The 20,335-nt window shown below is 41.6% G+C and overlaps 1 protein-coding gene across 2 annotated transcripts; it reads left to right on the top strand.

Annotated features, from left to right (window-relative positions):
• Positions 1–7,746: 7,746 nt before the first annotated feature.
• LOC306939560 (uncharacterized protein) lies at positions 7,747–12,603 on the top strand. 2 transcript variants are annotated; one of them, XM_079524153.1, is made up of 7 exons: positions 7,747–9,726; positions 9,877–9,971; positions 10,846–10,902; positions 11,107–11,297; positions 11,588–11,722; positions 12,230–12,316; positions 12,414–12,603. In XM_079524153.1, exons 4-7 carry the CDS (start codon positions 11,232–11,234, stop codon positions 12,453–12,455), a joined length of 330 nt encoding a protein of 109 aa, XP_079380279.1. In that variant the 5' UTR covers positions 7,747–9,726; positions 9,877–9,971; positions 10,846–10,902; positions 11,107–11,231; the 3' UTR covers positions 12,456–12,603. The 2 variants fall into 2 exon arrangements, with proteins under 2 accessions (XP_079380279.1, XP_079380278.1); XM_079524152.1 differs by having other exon boundaries at positions 11,588–11,737.
• Positions 12,604–20,335: the final 7,732 nt, after the last annotated feature.

Genomic DNA, 20,335 nt, shown 5'->3' with positions numbered 1-20,335 from the left:
AGGTGGGCAACCCTTAGTGTTTTATTTAGCTGCCAGGGGCAGGTGGGCAACCCTTAGTGTTTTATTTAGCTGCCAAGGGCAGGTGGGCAACCCTTAGTGTTTTATTTAGCTGCCAGGGGCAGGTGGGCAACCCTTAGTGTTTTATTTAGCTGCCAGGGGCAGGTGGGCAACCCTTAGTGTTTTATTTAGCTGCCAGGGGCAGGTGGGCAACCCTTAGTGTTTTATTTAGCTGCCAGCAGAGCCGTAAGCCAACACGAAGTGTCTGAAGATATTTTCAGATGGGGGTCAGTGGCCAAATACAGATAATTTGGGGGATCCTTGACATGAAAAAGTTTGAGCACCACTGATCAGAAAAGCGTCAGGATTGATTTTCAGGACATTTGGTCTAACGTGCTCTCAGGTCTCCATGGGTTTAACAGCGTTATGTGCACTGTGCTTCTTCAGATGCTGCTGGAGGCCATCGACGTTCTGAAACCAGAGGTGTGGCGCCGAGAAGCAGCTGCTGGAGGCCATGTGGACACATCACCACCTGCAGAAACAGTTAATTTAACTCCTCCTGTGGACACATCACCACCTGCAGAAACAGTTAATTTAACTCCTCCTGTGGACACATCACCACCTGCAGAAACAGTTAATTTAACTCCTCCTGTGGACACATCAACACCTGCAGAAACAGTTAATTTAACTCCTCCTGTGGACACATCACCACCTGCAGAACCAGTTCAGGTACATTCATTTAACTCTGAGTGTTAAATGAATATTTATTAATCCAACGTTTCGGCAAGCAGGTTCCCTTCTTCAGGGTATGAAGAAGGCATCCTGCTTGCCGAAACGTTGGATTAATAAAGTTTATAGCATCGTGACTACGAGCTGTGCAGCCTCTTTCCTTTCTTAGTCAAAGTTTTATCTCCTGCGGTCAGCACCTCCCCACTACTGGTGTGCGCTCCTACCTTTTTGTTTGTTTTATTATATAATCTGCCATGAACACTCAACTAACTTACTACTACTACTACTAATATTAGTAATACAACTTTATCTGTATAGCACCTTTCATGACATGAAAATAATAGCAGTAATGCAATACAATACACTGAGGACATGAATAACAACAATGCATTTAAAGGATCAACTAAAAGCAAGAGTGTAGAAGTGGGTCTTGAGCTGTGCTTTAAAAGTGTCTATAGAGGCTACCTGTGGAAGGTACAGTGTCATTAAACTACAGAGGCTGCCTGTCGAAGGTACAGTGTTATTAAACTACAGAGGCTGCCTGTGGAAGGTACAGTGTCATTAAACTACAGAGGCTGCCTGTGGAAGGTACAGTGTTATTAAACTACAGAGGCTGCCTGTGGAAGGTACAGTGTTGTTAAACTACAGAGGCTGCCTGTGGAAGGTACAGTGTCATTAAACTACAGAGGCTGCCTGTGGAAGGTACAGTGTCATTAAACTACAGAGGCTGCCTGTGGAAGGTACAGTGTCATTAAACTACAGAGGCTGCCTGTGGAAGGTACAGTGTCATTAAACTACAGAGGCTGCCTGTCGAAGGTACAGTGGGAGTTTGTTCCACCGTCGGCCCGTAGAAGCAGAAAGCTGCTTTGTTTTTAGTTGCCATTTTTTTAGGCACATACTGGACTCTGTCATCCACTGGAGTTAGAACCATTTGTAAAACAATATATTTATAGTCGTGCTTTGTGAGAACGGCCCTTTCTATTATTATTATTATTATTATTATTTACAACTTGTGGGAAGTTAACAGTGACATTTTTTCTCCCTGTAGGGAACGCCTGGAGCTGGAACGACATGCTGGAGGAGAGGTACGAGGCCAGGATGGAAAAACCTGAAAGACACACACACACACACACACACACACACACACACACACACACACACACACACACACACACACACACATCCCATAGTATTGGTTTTCAACCACCAACAGATCATGTATATATTTGGGGGAAAAAATAAGACAAATTAAAAAACGTGAACAATCCTGTACTGTTTCAATTCTGCTACCAAATAACTGTAGCTGGTTTTGTGTTGTTATTAATCAGTATTTGTGGTTAGAAATTCTTAGAATGGCAGATTTGGATTGGATATTTGTTACTGTGATGAATGCATGTCAGTAACTTTGACAAGCATGCATTCACTCACTCACTTCATTCAAAACCATTTCCCAACTAGAGATTGGAATGAATTATTGTGCCGAATATAAGACAAATCTGGACCATTTTCCAAGACTCATTTGTGGGAAAAGAACATTGAATGTCAAATAGTCTAGTCCCTGATTATAATACGACCCAGTTATTTCCATTGGGAAAAAAACTCTTATTTCAGACCAATATAGGGTGATTTCAGTATCTACTATGTTCTATCTGTTCTAACTAATATTCTGCTCTCTCCTGTTCAAGGTGTAATGGAGTGGGACACGATTGCAGTGAGTGGAGCCAAACAAACCAGAGATGAGAGCTCAGCCCAGCATGAATTGATAGTCAGGTTTTCTCCAGGCTAGCGGATAAACGGCGACAGGTGAATGTCCAAAACGGGTCTAAGTCCACCATGGTTATTTTATTTATTTTCCTGAGCACAGAGCATGATTTGAATCGTTTTCAATAGGAGCATGCAGCACATATTTCACCACATATGAGTGTGACGATGCAGTGAGCCTCGTCACACTCATTCAGCCAAACTTTAGGCCAGCGGTTCCCAAACCTTTTTGGCCGTGCACCCACTGTTACCTCCCGACCTAGCTGACGCACCCCCCCACATGGAAATATAAATTGCATACGCTTTATAGAGACATATATTTCCTATTTATCCACATATATGCACATATATGAACCTGAATATGACATATATATATATATGCAGCATAGGCTATATTCTGCATATAAATTATTTGCCATATATTGGCATAATATTTTTAAAATAACACAGCACCACCATTAGCCTTTTCATGTCGCCACAAGGGGTGCACGCACCACAGTTTTGGAACCAGGCCATCATTGTCACTCTCATTCAGTCAAACTGTAGGCGATCATTGTCGTACTCATTCAGTGCTAACCCTAAACAAATAGCACTTTGGTGGACAGACAGCTTAAAGTCTGCTACAGCTCAGGAAGACGTCCATTCTGTGTCCAGATTGAAGCCTGTTTTTATTCAACTGATTTCTTGTTCAGTTGCAACTTAAGTGAAAGTTACAGAGTTGAGAACTGAAATGTATAATAATTGTTACAGCTTGTGAACCAAACATTTGTTTATGGTTAACAAATATTATGTTATATTAGTATTATACAAATGTAGAATCTATGATCCTATGTCCTAGGATAGGTGGTGGTGTAGCAAAGATTAGGCACAACATTTGGAATAGAATTATACCGTTCTATATTCTATGCTTTATTGTTGCTACACTGCCTGTCTTTGGGTTATTGTTGCTACACTGCCCTCGATCATTGTTGCACATAGGACTAAGAGACTCATCATTGCACTGAATTATTGTTACATTTTCCTGTAAATGTTTTGGAAATTCATTGGTAAAAATGTGTGGGAATCCTGCGACACGGTCATAGTGCCCTTAAATTATTTGATCTGTGTTTATTACTGCAGTCGAGTGCTGATGTTTTATTGTGTATCTTAGTTTTATCCAGTGTTTTATTGTCTAATAATTGTCTACCACATTAGTAGATTAGTGTAATGTTTTTTTTAACTTGTAGCCAACTCAATGAATGAACTGGTTGGTGGTGACGTGTCATATTTCACTACTACACCCATAGCTGTCCCTGACAGACTTATCAAAGTTCCTCTCCACCTGTAAACAAGTCAAAAACAATATTTCCACAGCTATTGTTTGGTGAAAGTGCTCCTTGGCGTTGCTGAAATGGTGAATTATTTCAGCTCCATCCATAGTTTTAAAGAATTAAATGTTTCTTCTGTATTCTCTTTTTTTTGATAGCTTGTTGTGCAGAGTCTGGTGTTCATAAGAAAATAATAACATGCTTCTTTCTCTGTTGGTGTCAACAAACACAAGAAACAAGAAACAACTAGAAAAAGTGCCCTTCTGGGCACAGGTCTCCACCAGGAGGATAGGACTGTGTGAGATGTTTGGCAAAATGTTTAGGAGTAATATAAACATGTTTGCCTTTGATGGCAATTGGATGATTTGAGGCATTTTGTTCCAAAAATGTGTTTTGCAAAAATCAACCTGTTGGTGGCGCTATAACAGGCCAATGTGAAAAGGGTGGGATATATTCCTCAGCCTAGTAAGAAAATGTGTGAAAGATTTCACGTAAATTGCATGCTGCGTTCATGATTTGAGGCTTTTGTTCCAAACGGGGCAATCTTGCAAACTGTGAAAGCCAATTATAGCCAATTAGGATGGAATATGAAATATCGGACAGATCCGACTTGAGCACATGACCATAGAGATACTGTGTAACGATTTGTGAGATTTTTGGACAGAATCTGGAGGAGTAATATCAAAAAATGTGTTTTACAAAAGTCGGCCTCCTGGTGGCGCTATAAAAGGCAGATGCGGAAAATGCAGGTCAAAGGTTTGTCCTTGGCCTCTAGGGAGTGTGCATGCAACGTTTCACGCAGATTGGTGCAGTTTTAGGTAAAAAATGTGAAAAGCTGCCTCATGGTGGCGCTATAACAGGCCGTTCTGGAAAATGCGGGGCAGAGGTTCATCGTTGGCATCCAAGGAGTGTGTGTGCAAAGTTTGGCATCGACCGGGTTAACGGTGCCGGAGATTAGCTGTACACAGACGGACGGAAGGAAGGACGGACGGACACACACACACACACGGACGGAGTGCAAACTAGAAAAAGTGCCCTTCCGGGCACAGGTCTCCACCAGGAGGATAGGAGTGTGTGTGATGTTTGGCAAAATGTTTAGGAGTAATGTTTAGGAGCCTTTGATGGCAATTGGATGATTTGAGGCATTTTGTTCCAAAAATGTGTTTTGCAAAAATAAACCTGTTGGTGGCACTATAACAGGCCAATGTGAAAAGGGTGGGATATATTCCTCAGCCTAGTAAGAAAATGTGTGAAAGATTTCATGTAAATTGTATGCTGCGTTCATGATTTGAGGCTTTTGTTCAAAACGGGGCAATCTTGCAAACTGTGAAAGCCAATTATAGCCAATTAGGATGGAATGTGAAATATCGGACAGATCCGACTTGAGCACATGACCATAGAGATACTGTGTAACGATTTGTGAGATTTGTGGACAGAATCTGGAGGAGTAATATCAAAAAAGGTGTTTTACAAAAGTCAGCCTCCTGGTGGCGCTATAAAAAGCAGATGCGGAAATTGCAGGTCAAAGGTTTGTCCTTGGCCACTAGGGAGTGTGCATGCAACGTTTCACGCAGATCGGTGCAGTTTTAGGTAAAAATGTGAAAAGCTGCCTCATGGTGGCGCTATAACAGGCCGTTCTGGAAAATGCGGGGCAGAGGTTCATCGTTGCCATCCAGGGAGTGTGTGTGCAAAGTTTGGCATCGACCGGGTTAACGGTACCGGAGATTAGCTGTACACAGACGGACGGAAGGAAGGACGGACGGACGGACGGACACACACACACGGACGGACGGACACACACACACACACGGACGGAGTGCAAAACATACTCTCTCCCCATGCCTTCGGCCTGGTGGAGACAAACATACTCTCTCCCCATGCCTTCGGCCTGGTGGAGACAATCAGCCTAAATTACAATGAGTTAAATCTATGAACTAACCTGCAGGAATGTAAACTGTGGTTCTAGGCCTGTTACTGATTTTGTCCACTTGAGGGCGACAGAGACCGTAGAATAAAACTGATTCAGCTCTGTCTTAAACAATCTGAGAACCCATCGTCAAAAACATAAAGGAAAAACAGCGCCCTATTTTCCTTTGAGGACTACAAAGGCCGTTGAATAAGAACAGAACTTTGCAAGGGTGATAATGATGCTTTTTGAAAACAATAGCAATCTTTTGCAATAACTTTGGGACAAATAGCATTTCTTTCCCATCAAAACTATTTAAATGGTAGGACTCTAGGCCACACGGCACACACACACACACACACACACACACACACACACACACACACACACACACACACACACACACACACACACACACACACACAGACAGACACACAGTCACACAGTCACACAGTCACAACACAGTGAACACACCCCTCGGCCCCGCCCCTACCTGCCAATCACACCGCGTCATTCTCCGCACGTGACCTGCCCCGCGTCACTGATTGAATGATTATTACCACCTGAAAGCATTTCTGCGTCTCATCCTATGGTCTCATCACGGCTACGAGTCTACAACCGATCATGTTGTTGAATGCTTCTCTTCCACACACACGTCCCGGACCCAGCGGCGGACCCCCTGGCTGTAGCCATTTAAACCCTGTGCTAACCTTACCTGCTAACCGAGGTAAAGGATTTATCATTTTGAGAAGGGTTATAAACGGTGCATTTATTGCGTGGTGGTTTGACAGAGGAACTGTTTTAAGTTGTTTTTTGGTTTGAACTGAACGCAACTGAGAAAGGTAGGCTATCGTTTGAACTGTGCAACATTTATGGAGTGAGCCTCTTGAGTTGTGTGAATTTAATTATTTATTTTGTTTTATATGTAGAAGGTTGCTGTGAAATGTAAAGTATTTAAACCAAATGTGTTGAAAAAGCAACCGTTCAGTTGTGTTGACACACTGACGCCACACAGCTGAGTCAAATGACTAATTGGCATCACCAGTATCCGCGATTTGCATAATGAGATGAATCTAGAGTTGCAATGCATGCCCTCCATTAGCAGCCCATTGATCCACATTGAATTTACAATCTGCTTGTATTAAAGTTAAACAATGCTAAACTCGCCAACATTGCAGCTGTAGGGCAAGCTTGAATTATAGCCTACTCAAAATCTGCAAAGCATTTGTTTCATAAAAAATACACCGTTATAAGTGACGTGGAGCTACTTTCTGTTTGGAAGCACTTGTTTTTAATTAATGGGTAGCAGTGCTGCTGCCTCCTGCATTGTGACAATTCGAAACAGGTGGTAGGCATGGCTGTTCAGTGAGTTCCAAAAGTACTCGACATTACTTGTAATTTGTATTTTAAATTGCTTTCTAGAAGCGGATGAGATATTGACTCTACAAACTATTGTGCAGGGACACTTATAATAAATATACATTTTGATATTGCACTTTTAAATATTCTTAAAGGATCCCTGGTTAATAAGACAAATATTTTATTTCTTAGATAAATAAAGAATATTTCACTCAATAGGAACTGCTCCTGTTGCAAGTTGATTATATGATATGTCCATATGGTCTAGCCCTATGGAATACTAATAAAAAACAGCTTAATACTTTAATATAAGCAATTATTTTAAATACTTTTTATTAGCAAGTGCATTCCATAGCGCTGGACCACACGGACATAGGACATCATCAACCTGCGACGGGAACAGTTCCTATGGAGTAAAAGATTATCTATTTATGAAATAAATAAAATATTTTACATTTTTAGTTATAGATGGCAAGTATAATGTTTTAAGGAATATTTGTCTTATTAGCCAGAGATCCTTTTAAAATGTTTCTATTACTGTGAGTGATATGGTCAGCTTCTGATTTCTTGCTTTCTTTCTAGATGTGGATGGAGATGACCGTAGATGCTGCTGGAACGCTGAACCTGAGGATGCCCTGGTCTCCTGTGTGACCCCCCCCCCCCCCCCCCCCCCCCCCCCCCCTGAGTGGCCTCCAGGCCGACCACCCCATCCTGGCTGCTAAGATGTCCATGTGAACATTATGAGTGTTTGTATAGAGAGAAGCATGGCTGAAGAGCTTTGCATATCAGTCGTTTCTTGCTGCTGCCAAAGTCAAATTGTGATATCTGTAGTGTTTAGTACATGGCCGCTTAGGAGATGTAGATATAAGTACACCTGCCTGGTGGAAATAGCATTGTGATACATACTGGGTGTGCTCTTTGGTCGTTCACAAAACAAACAAACAAAAGTAAACAAAATGCCACAAACTCACTAAAAGCTGCACAAAATCACACAAATCATGTGTTGGCTATTGTCCAACTCCTAATTTCCGATATCAACAGATACCGATTATATATGCAGGCTTTTTCCAGTGGTGGAAAAATAACTCAAACTTTTTACTTAAATATTAGTAGGCTATAAATACTGCAATATAGAAATACTCTGTTACAAGTAAATTCAACATGTACTCGAGTAAAAGTACAAAGGTTTTGGTATAAAAAGGTACCAAAAGTAAAAGTGCTCATTATGCAAAATGTCTCATTTCAAGTTTTCAGATGTATAAAAATCATTTGAAAATGGCAGATCTACAAGCTCACGTGTCGCATTGTGAGCTTGTAGATGTTTTTAATGTAAAAAATAACCGATATCGATATTAATTTTTAATGCCTATATCGGACATCCCTAACAAAAACATAATCTCAAATGTGTCAATACATTTCAAAGAATGTCACAAAAGCCGCAAGTGCCACTAAAACTAATATATAAAACATCCACAAGTTCCATAATTAAATGCCACAAAGGTTTGACAAACATGCCAAAAAAATAAATGACAAATAAGTTTCATAAAAATCTTCTGCCGTATGTCCATAGAACGTCAGCTCTGTTGCAGCAAGCCAGTCCAGTGTGTCATTGTCTAGGTCACCTAAGCCACGATCACCATTCGGTGGCCGGTATTTGGGGCAAATGGTCATTACGTGTTCCACAGTCTGTAGTGGATCCTCGCATTCACAGTGGGCACTGTCCGAGATGTCCCACTTCTGCTTTGAGGGTTGTCCACTCCTTGCAGGGGAGGTGCTGGCAAAGAACATATTTGGGGTCCTCAATGTATTCCACTGGTCCCTCTGTCTTGCCTTCACCCAGGATGCCTTGGAGGTGTCAGCTGGTGTTGTGTGGAGCAGTTCTTGGGCCTGTGTGGCAAAGGGGCACTGACTTGAGGCACGTGTGCTGTGGCAAAGTGTGCCGTGACTTGAGGCATGTGTGCTGTGGTGTCTCTGACGACCTTGTGGAGGAGATGTCTGGGATTCACTCAGCTGTGCCTTCCCGGTGAGGGCCAGCGTGGCTGCTTCTCGTCTGACCTCTGTTGGAGTGATTCCAGCGAGAACAGGCAGGCAGTTGTTTGTTTGGGGTGGCCCATCCGATGTTGAGGGCAGCATCCATCTTCTTGACATGAGAGGTACGGCTCCAGCCTGGTGCACAGTACTCTGGTCGTCTGCATAGCCATACTTCATTGATGTGGATGTAGTTGTTGAACAGCATCATTCAGTGCCAGCACTGACCCCTGTGGGACGCCATTCTTGAGCTTTCTCAACCTGCTGCTTCGCTCGTTACTGGTGTGGAACCGAAAAGCTTCACAGACATGCCAACAAATTATTTCTAGTTTTTAACCTTTTTAACTTCTGTTTTGTGAAGCAACTTTGGGTACCTTGAAAAGTGCTATATAAATTGTATGTATTATTAAAAAAAAAATTGGACAGACACAGAAGTTGTCGCCACACAGAAATCACAAATTCCTATTGGCAGCAGCAACAAGTGAGTGATGTGCAAAGCTCTTCAGCCATTCATAGACTATAACCACCATGTCTTCCTTCCAGATGCTGCGAGGCTCAACCGGAGCCCCTACAGGTGGATATCTGCAGCTCTCGCTGTCCATGGATGAATCTGCATGGGGGCTCTGAAGACGGCTCAAAGTAAGAAACCACTTAGACTTTTCTATTACTGTGAGTGGTATGGTCCGCTTCTGTTTTAAATGTTCTCTAATACTATACATTTTGTGTATGATGTGAAAGGACACAATGTACGTATATCTGGCTCTTAATCTTTCGTTCTTTCTTTGTTAGGGTGGATGATGGGTCGTGGTAGACGTCGTGGAAGGACAGAGATCCGTTCCAAAGCTTCCCTCCCCGGGGTTTTCTCTGAGGACTTCTGATGAGCTGTGAGTAGGAATATTTCTTGTTTGTTGTTGAGGATGGATATCTGCTGTACTGTTATGGCATGAAGTATAGCATGGCAGAATGATGCCTCCTAGTGGCACTGGTTGAATGTCTGTCAGCTCTCCAAGCTAATCAAAGTCTTAATGACACTTTTGTTAACCACTTCAACCCCAGCATCCCTATTCTGTTTTCAGCACCCCACAGTAAGAACCGCTTTAGGCCTGTCACGATAATGAGGTTTCTTTTTACTGGACGATTATTGTCGCTCAAATAAATTGCAATTAAATATTTAAGTGTGGCCCGGATGGTTAGCTCAACTTTCTGGGCACCTAGGCTGCCAAGCCAGCCGGATGGCGTGCTGCGGGTTCGACTCCCGACGGCCTTTGCCGCGCGTCACTTCCCCCTTTCCTGTCTATATACTGTTCACTATCAGTAAAGGCATAAAAAGCCCCAAAACCAACATGAGGGCTACGGCTCCAGACTGGGGCACAGTACTCAGCGGTGGGGAACACCAGAGCCTCGGTACCGGCTAGATGCCGTATCGGTGTGGCACAGGCGGTGGTCTTTCTGGGAATGGGACTGTAAAAATAGACAAATAACACCACTGCTATCACCGAAGAGCACACCCTAATTGATCACGTCTAGGAATTTCAACAATTTACAATTTAGGCAGTTATCACACACTTTATCCAGAGTGACTTACAGTAAGCAAGAACAACACATAGTAATACATCAAATTCATAAACACTTGTCATCAAGAATAAGAAGTAAGCTAAGAACGGTAGACTCTCCAGACTATTGGCAGCAACAACAAGGGAGTGATGTGCGAAGCTCTTCAGCCATTCATAGACGATAACCGCCATGTCTTTCTTCCAGATGTACTGCAGGTCTCCCGCTGTCCAGGAATCTGCATTCCTCTGAAGACGACTCAAAGTAAGAGACCCTGTTAGGCCTGTCAAAAATAACCCTAACTTAAACGTTTATTACTGTAAGTGATACGTTTAGCTTCTATTTTAAATGTTCTCTATAAATAAAAGTTTGATGTACTAGGCTGTATATATGTTGTGACAGGATAGAATATATATCTGGCCCTTGGTCACTCTAATGAGTCTAATCAATCTTTCTTTATTTTGTTAGGATGGAGATCGCGGTAGACGTCGCTGGAACGCCGCTGCTGGACAGGGCGCACACACACACACATACACACGCGCGCACACACACGGCAAAGCTAATTTGGTGTGTGTTTTTTGTTCTTTGTTAGAATGGAGATCTTGGTAGACGAGCTGATGTTCCCTGGACAGAGATCCCCCCCCCCCCTCAGAGGAGCTGTGAGTAGTCTGTCCAAGCTAATCAAAGTCTTAATGACACTTTTGTTAACCACTTCAACCCCAGCATCCCTATTCTGGGGGGAGTGTTCAGCAAAAATAGCAGATCTACAAGCTCACACCGCGTTGCAACATGTTATGCTATTTTTGGAGAATCAATTTGTGTAGTGAAATAGGAGCACATACCAAATGCTCATTAAAGGTCTGTTTTATCAAATGTGTATAAAGGGTATAAGTGGTTCTGAATTTGCAGCTCAACAAAAGCTAATTTGGTTTCTGTCTTTCTTTCTCAGGATGGAGATGGCAGTAGACACAGCTGGAAGTCTCAACCAAGAGATGGAGATCTGCAGGTCTGTCCATGGATGGATGGGAGGACGGAGGACGGAGATCTGGGTAGACGCCGGAGGACTTCGGACCTGGGCCTGCCGGTGAGGAACACCACAGTAAGAACCGCTTTAGGCGTGTCACGATTATGAGGTTTCTTTTTACTAGACGATTATTGTCTCTCAAATAAATTGCAATTAAAGATTTAAGTGCGTTGTAACATGAATGAAACTGAAAAAAAGCCAATCGTCTGTTGTCGAGAATCGGTCGATCCCTATTCTTAAACGTTACTGTAAGTGTATGTTGTGACAGGACACACACACACACACAGCCAAGCTAATTTGGGGTGTGTCTTTTTTCGGTTTTTACTGGCCGATTAATTGTCGCTCAAATAAATTACAATAACAATTTAATTGCGTCGTACTAACATTATGAATACAACTTTGGCTTTTTTAGACTTTGTAAACAAAAAGGCATAATTCAATAACTTTATACACATTACAACGTAACACATTTTGAGCTTGTAGATCGGCTGCTTCCTAAATCCTTCTGGTTGTGTTTTTATATCATGTTCTGTAATCAGTTAGGGGTTGACTATAGACTTTTTTTAGGAACAAGATCATCATGCCGGTGAAGAGCACGTTTCTAGCCAATGGAGCAACTATTTCTGCTCACCTTTGGAGTCACATCACGGCAAGGTAACTGTACAACACACACACACACACACACACACACACACACACTATGATTGTTTTATGAACAATGTAGTAATGAGCATTTCTTTCTTTTCTTTAGGACGTTGCTGGTCTCCTGTGTGGCTCCATCTGGTCCTCCTAAGCAGCCATATGGAGGTCACCAGGGTTCTGAGTCACTCAGATCCTGACTGGTAGTGGTGATATGTAGATGTGATCAATCGGGGCTTTTTGGTTGTTCACTTAAACAAAAATAAACAAAACAAATATATAAATAACTATAAATGGATAAAACAAATGATACAAAATATAGATTGAAGCATTAAAATAGTAAATAAAATAAATAAAATTAGTAATGGCATAGTAATGCGTAAAATAAATATAATTAGTAATATAGTAATACATAAAATAAATAAAATTAGCAATATAGTAATGCATAAAATTAGTAATAACAGTAATGCATAAAATAAATGCATACAAATACAATTAGTAATAACAGTAATACATAAAATAAATGCATACAAATAAAATTAGTAATAACAGTAATACATAAAATAAATAAAATTAGTAATAACAGTAATGCATCAAATAAATAAAATGAGTATAGTAATACATAAAATTAGTAATAACATAGTAATATATAAAATAAAATGAGTAGTATAGTAATACATACAATTAGTAATAACCTAGTAATATATAAAATAAAATTAGTAATACAATAGTAATACAAAAATAAATACAATGACTTGTAAAATTGTAGAATTAATTAATATAAATAAATAATAAACTATCAATCATATCTACATATCACAACCAGGCTATATTGCCAGCAGTCAGGTGGACTGTAGACTCACTACAGCTGTCAATGTGGTATACTGTGTTTTGACCCAACTGGCCTCCAAGGAGAGGCGAGCATGGAGACGGACATCTGATGATACACGAGAGAATACGCCATAGTCAAAACAAAATTGTAATAAAAGTAATATCTGTTTGTAATATGTTTCATGTTGATTGTAATTTATTCATGATGCCATATATCTGTAAATATTCATTATTTTCTTGTTAATAAATTATTGCATTTATACCCGGGTGTCCTCCTCCTTCACTGTGTTATGGGTCCATTACCCCTAGATCAAATGGTTCATAACAAGGATGAGGAATACAGTGGTACTATTTACATGTTTAAGGAATATTTAGTTATAGTTAATGTATTTTACACATTTACACCTTCTAAAACCTAGCCTAAGGTTTTCTGAAAACCTTCAAATTCTTATTAAAACAATAAATGATGTAGACAGGTGGATCCCGGCATGAATGGTATAATTTATAGGTTTCACCAGGTCTAAATGGACTAAAAGGAGGCCTCGGGTCTTCAAATGAAGTGTGGAAAGCTGAAGGAGGTTTTCACCCCAAGGTCTCTACAGAATGACCTAGATTATTAATGCTGACAATCTCCCAGAACAGAGCCATGCCACCAAACATGAATGTTTGAATATTGTACTTAAATTACTGTATGCAATTTTTAATTTTGTTAAAAAAAATTTACCACGAAGACCAGACTGAATTTTAAGTAATAAGACTGTTTTTAAATTGGCTTGTTCTTGTAGTGTGGTACTTTTCCTCCAGGAAATGACTCTACTCCTTTGAAAACTTTAGAAATCCAGTTTTTTTTCTTTTTTTTTTTCTTAAATAAATATCATTTAAAATGTATTAATGAATAGAACTAGTTTGAACTTAATAGAACAACTAGTTATTAGTTTATACAATAAATAATACTAGACAATATGTTTATTTTCTTAAACCAGGCAGAACAAATGTAATAAAATATTAATTAATGGATCTATTTTATTAATAGAACAATTAGTTTAGTTTAGTTTATTATTATTATTATAATTAACAATTAGTTATTATTTAATTAGTTTCCGGTGTGTTACATGAAGTCAGTGAACCTATAGAATTCTGTGACTCTGTACTACTGATCTTCAAGCTCAGAACATCAGCTGTTTTCACACCTGCTAGTGATTACATCAACAAACAACACAGGGAGCTACAGCTGACGTACGTGACCCATTCTCATGTAGCTGTAACCAAATGCACCCTGTAACTCTGAGAGTAACACATGTGGAACCAAATGGACCCTTACAGGTCTGTAACTGAGAGTGTAACACATGGAACCAAATGGACCCTTACAGGTCTAACTCTGAGTGGAACACAAGGAGCAGTGCATGGGGATTTAAACAACAAACCTTTGTGAGTGAGTACCGATACGGTTGTTTATAAACTGGTACAGTGTGGCTTTACAATGAGTTTAACTGTCAGGTTTTATGCAACGTGCTGAAGGGCTTGGATAGACTTAGCTCTGGTCCATAGCTCTAATGCATTGCATTTCATTAGAGCTATGGACCAGAGCTATGGAGTAACGTGCCTCTGCTGCCTCAAACCTTTGAATATAATATACAACCTAAAACTGCAATATTGTGTCAATCAGTGGACCATGACACAGCTTAAACACTACTCTTCTTTACAGGTATACAGGCAGGTATAAATACACTTTAAGACCAACATATTTGTGCCAGCATTATGATTAGATTTATTTTATTTTTCTAAACAGTCTACAAAGTAAAGGTGGCCTTACACTAGCCGATAATCGGGCATTTTTTGACGCTCGGGGGGTGCCCGACTCAATCGATCTGCTCGGGCCGCGCTCAAAGCGCGATCGGGATCGGCCCGATCAACATCAAGAATGTTTGATATTTGCTCTGCCCCGCTCCGATTATCCTGTAGTGTGTGGTGCTATCAGATTTCAGATTTAAAAAAATCGGCTAGTGTAAGGCCACCTTTAGTTGAACTAAAGTTGTCAAATAATTGTCTGAGCTTGTAGATCTGCTATTTTTTGTCACAGGCCTGCTGCCGCCCGCCGTCTACCACTTCAGAGTGACTGCGGTCAACCTGCCCACCTCTCTGATCCCATGGTCTGCACTGACCCCATCGGTGACCTCTGACCCCGTGGTCTGACTCTGCAGAGACCCCATCGGTAAGTCAGTCGACGCTAGTTAAACCGATAAATGACTAAACTGTTGAAGATGGAGTGTAAGTGATGTGTTTAAAGCCAGTCTTCATTTTGACAGCAAATGTCATAGTCCTTTGAATAAAAAATGTGTCATATTTTTGTCATCTAAAATGTTTTAGTGTTAGTCTACTTAATATCAAGATTTTAGTTGATTTCATTCTGCAGTGCAATTTTCGTCTACAGTTGAATTTGTTGACAAAATTGTATTTTGGCGGGCCTTAACCCATTTAGGCCTGACATCGAAATTTAAAGAATGTCTTCTAAATTCTGACAGTTTCATGAAATACCTATGTTTCTGTATCGGTGGTGCTCCATATTTCATGTCAAGGACCCCAAAAAGGATATGTAATTGGCCACCGACCCCCATCTGAAAATATGTTGTTCCAGGGACCCCCCCAGAAGCAAAGCTTTGAGTTCAAAATGTTCTCTCTGAAATAATATATATTCAAAGAGTTGTGCCACATTTTCACGATTTTTCAAAAATAGCAAACAGTGCCGCGCTACGAGCTTGTGTGTGTTTTCAATTCAGCCAGAGTGTTTCCCAGGTGGAAGACGGAATGTCCCAAAACCTCCTTAAGTTTTTTTCCTTTTTTTCTTGCCAGCTGACGCCCATGGCAACCTCACAGAGGAGGAGGAGATCGGGGAGCAGATGAACTTCCTCAACTCACGCTGGGAGAGCCTCCGAGTGGCCAGCATAGACCGACAGGCCAGGTACACACACATGCACACGCACATGCACACGCACACAGACACACGCACAGACACACACACACACACTGTGGCGCTCTGCACCTTTAACACTACCCTACGTCACGTGCCCGCGCGCTACGAGAATGAATGAACGGAACGGGCGCGCGCTTTGAGGAGTTTGCTGTTGTCAGCTGTCAACTCAGCTGTCCGCTGCTCGCGTCCGTGTGTAGCCCCGCTGTGGGTTAGTCGACACTCACACAATCCAAGAAGTGGTGAGGAAACTCCTCAAAGCGCTTTGAGGAGTTGACTGTTGACAGTCAACTCCTCTCACACACACACACGCACACGCACACGCACACACACACACACACACACACACACACACACACACACACACACAGGGACACAACAAACAGTACGGACAGTGAACGGTGCAACTACTTGGGAACAGGCCTCCATTCCGAAACCGTGCACACATCATCTTCATTAGCAGATGACTTGGGTTTAGGTTTAGAAAATGGGTTTGCTAATATTTTCTGTGGCCCCAATGCCCTGCAGTTGGCTTTGGCACTTTTTGGGGGGGGGGGCATTTTAATGTGTGTGGTGGCACTGGTTCTGATCTTAAATCCCTTTATTTTAGATCGTTTTTTAGTAGGGCTGACCCCAAAAAATGGATTAATCAACGTTCAATCGATATGCACGGGAATCGATCTTGAAATAAAAAATCGAATAGTCATTAAAAAAAAAAGCGGCCCCTTTTGGTCCGCGAGCTGGCCCATTTTGGTGCGCAAGCATGGCTCCGTCCTCACGTGTTAACGAGGAAGTCAACAAGTGCAGCTACAGTCATGCCGTCCACGCAGGAAAATAAGTCAAAAGTGACATGGGTGCATTTTAAAATATGCAAAGAAGTCCACGACCGTGGTGGAAACATAATGTGCCACGTTATCACGGCACCTGTAGCGAAGTGGATTCTATCCATCCCCGACTCCCTGCCGCATGCTACTATACAACCCCTTCGCGCATCTTCTCCAAAGCTGGATTTATCTCTTTTCTGCACTAATATAACCTACGGTAACTATAATATTGCACTCTCAGAGACAGAGCCGTTTTGTGCGAATGGGGCCTCACAAAGTCGCGCCTGCGATGCCTTTTTTTTCTTTGAAATGGAACCTCTCTCTCTCCCCCTCTCTCTCTCTCTCTCTCTCTCTCTCTCTCTCTCTCTCTCTCTCTCTCTCTCTCTCTCTCTCTCTCATATATTACATATTTCCATTTTGCACCAATATTATACTGCCATGTCTTAATAAGTTAATACAGTGTTGCTTTTTACAAAGAAAATAAGCAAATTAAGAAGGTTGATCACAAAGTTAGTGTGGTATAGGCTACTTTGATATAGGAATGCGACGCGATTAAGAACACCTGCCTGGGTGCTGTGAAGTTGAACAGTGAAGAATTATATAGTTTCTTACCTCGTGCTTTCGTTTGAATAAAGAATGAGTATAATCCAATAATTATAATCCAAGGTTTGTTTGTCTGGAGATCCAACACTATGTCATATTATTAAAGTAAGTAAACTTTAAGAAGAGCTGCGGTCATTGTGCTGCAGAGAAGCTGCTCCGCTCTGCTAATTGATTTGAACTATATTTGCGCAACTGACTGGCATGAGGTATAGGCCTATAGCCTAATTACTTATTTGGCAGCACCTGCAATGACAATAGTAACCTTATATACACATTTCAAAAGGCTTTCATATACTATTCATATTTTTCTAATAAGGTTTGTCCTTATAGATAGAAATGTGATCAAATGTGTATTTTTGTAATTATTATAAAGCACAGGGCATTTCTCCCAGGCAGCTCTGATTGCACTTATAGTCTATTGCTCAAAAAGCGTCTGCTTTTGGTCCGCGATCCGTGCGCCTCGCAGCAAGCTCTGCTGCGCTGCCTATTTGTTTTAGTTTTTTGTTTTGTTCCATAGAACCTAGAGCCTGGGATGCCTACATGTGTCAGGCTTGATTGGTTGCGCTTAATAAGAGTTCATGTTATGGTCGGGTGGTGTTTTTTCCACAAAGCCTCTGACTTTATTTCAGTTATAAATGTTACACGAGAGAAGAGAGAAGCAAAATGCCGTTCGTCGTGTCACGTGTGCTGTGCAGCTTTGGATTATATTCCTTTATTTGATGGAGAGGTAATGCATGCCTGTGTCAGGCGCTGTTGATTTGATTTCTGACTTCTGATTTAATGTGTCAGGCTTGAAGACTTCATTCATGTTACCGTTCGTTTACAATTGACGAGAGGAGTTTGGATTACATATTTTTTTATTTGATTGAGAGGTAATTGAGAGCCGCTGTTTAATAATTGTTAAATAAAAGACCAATCTAATATGCGCTCCTCTCTACTATTTGTATCTTCTGCAGCTATATCACTGTTTTATTATAAGCCTAATTCATTGTGCGTCACTGCTCGCCTCGCGCCTCGCACTAGTTGTCACTGTACAATACTTTAAAACAGTTGTCATGTTGCACACATGCCTAAAATTGCTGTTATTTGCGCTGCCCGTGTTTCAAACTCCAGCTTGTCACACTCCAGGCTGCATGAACAGCGCTGCTTGAGCACTGTTTTCTGCCCCCTCAATGGCGCAAAGTTCTCTGTTGTACTAGTTGGCTGCAACGGTAGCTTTGCGGTAGTCAAAACTAAAAGCGAGTGACAGCGAGACGAGATTAACATAACATGTCGACCGTATCAACGCAGAGACCTACTTGGCATTATTAAATCCATTATTGGCCTGGAGGGAGAATGTTTACAGCCGCCGTTGCTTCCTCCTCCTCCTATCCGTCTCCCCACACTGGCACGGCTTACGGCTATCGAGTTAGCCATGTGCTATCTGTGGTTTGAGGGTTTTCTCGTCAGCGAAAAGTCAACTAACAGAACACGTTGACATGCATGCTGATCTTCCTTAATAATACAAATAATAGGCTTAGCCAAAGCGGCCAGTGGCTTTATAGGTATAGGTTGCTCCGTTGCTCAGATCTGGACTTGACTTATTTATGTTTTGGACTAGGACCAGCGGACCCCTGTACTGTAGACGCGCAGATGCATGCATGCATGCATTGATGATTAAGCCTACAACAATTTCTTTGTATTAATTGTATTTTTGTTTGGAGCATAAATAAATGTATACCATTCGACTACCAACGTTAATTATGTAGCCTATACATGCATATTACATTTGGGGTAGCCTATAAAAAAAATCAACAACCGTTAATTAACCGGATAATGCCATCGGCTACAGGGCTGGGAAATTAACCGTTACCGACATCCCTACACCGGTCCACAACGCACAACATACAACAGTGTCAGCGTTTGTTACACACGATGTGTTTCCCATTCAATCGGGTCTATAGTTGCTTGTCATGCTCAAAAATCTTCCCCTGTCTTTCTGTCGGAGGCAGCGCCGTTTAGATGAGAGAGTTGCGACAACTCCGTTCACTGTTTATTCACGGAGCTTCATGAGTCACTGAACGGTATGTTGTCGTCACTATCTCTCTCTAAACGGCTCTGGTCTCCAGGCTGCACTCCGCTCAGCGCTCGTCTCTGAGCAAGATGGCGGCGCCCGCCTGTGTTGTTTTTATGACAAACTAGTGGTTCTACAACGATTCCTACGTGGATTTTACTGTTTATAACGTAGGATGAAGTCGGATGGGGCCATGAAAAATTATCTTTTCGTGATTTTCTTATTATTACTGTACATGCTGAGTACAGTAGTGCATCCCGTGGACGCAGAGGTTGTTACTGTATTGCATCCCATAACTATAAACTGCGTTTTGGGACGCAAAACGCACCCTATTTTAATCTCTGCACACGCACGCGCACGCACGCGCACGCACGCACGCACGCACGCACGCACACGCGCACATGCACGCGCGCACACACACACACACACACACACACACACACACACACACACACACACACACACACACACACATATATATATAGATACACACACACACAGATACACACGCACGTGCGCGCACATGCATGCATGCACATAAACACTCACTCATCCGTTCCTGTTTATTTTTCCAGTTTGCTGCTAACGAGTCCAGGAGAGGTATACAGTTCAGTACAGTGGAGAGACAGCCCAAGAAGACTCCAACATCAAGACCATAACTGAGCTGAAACAGTGAGTTAGCACACACACACACACACACACACACACACACACACACACACACTAGGGCATTAACAAGTTGAGATTTTTCCCAG

Source organism: Electrona antarctica, assembly GCF_951216825.1.
Source record: "Electrona antarctica genome assembly, chromosome: 16".
Taxonomy (NCBI): domain Eukaryota; kingdom Metazoa; phylum Chordata; class Actinopteri; order Myctophiformes; family Myctophidae; genus Electrona; species Electrona antarctica.
The sequence above is the reverse complement of the archived record's forward strand: the minus strand, read 5'-3'. Positions and strand labels throughout refer to the sequence as shown.

Bases quoted from the DNA above. Each gene is read 5' to 3' on its own strand.
- LOC306939560 (XM_079524152.1), top strand. From the start codon at position 11,232: ATGGAGATCTTGGTAGACGAGCTGATGTTCCCTGGACAGAGATCCCCC. The intron at 11,298-11,587 runs GTGAGTAGTCTG...TTTCTTTCTCAG, and splicing joins CCCCCCCCCTCAGAGGAGCT to GATGGAGATGGCAGTAGACA. The intron at 12,317-12,413 runs GTAACTGTACAA...TCTTTTCTTTAG, and splicing joins TGGAGTCACATCACGGCAAG to GACGTTGCTGGTCTCCTGTG.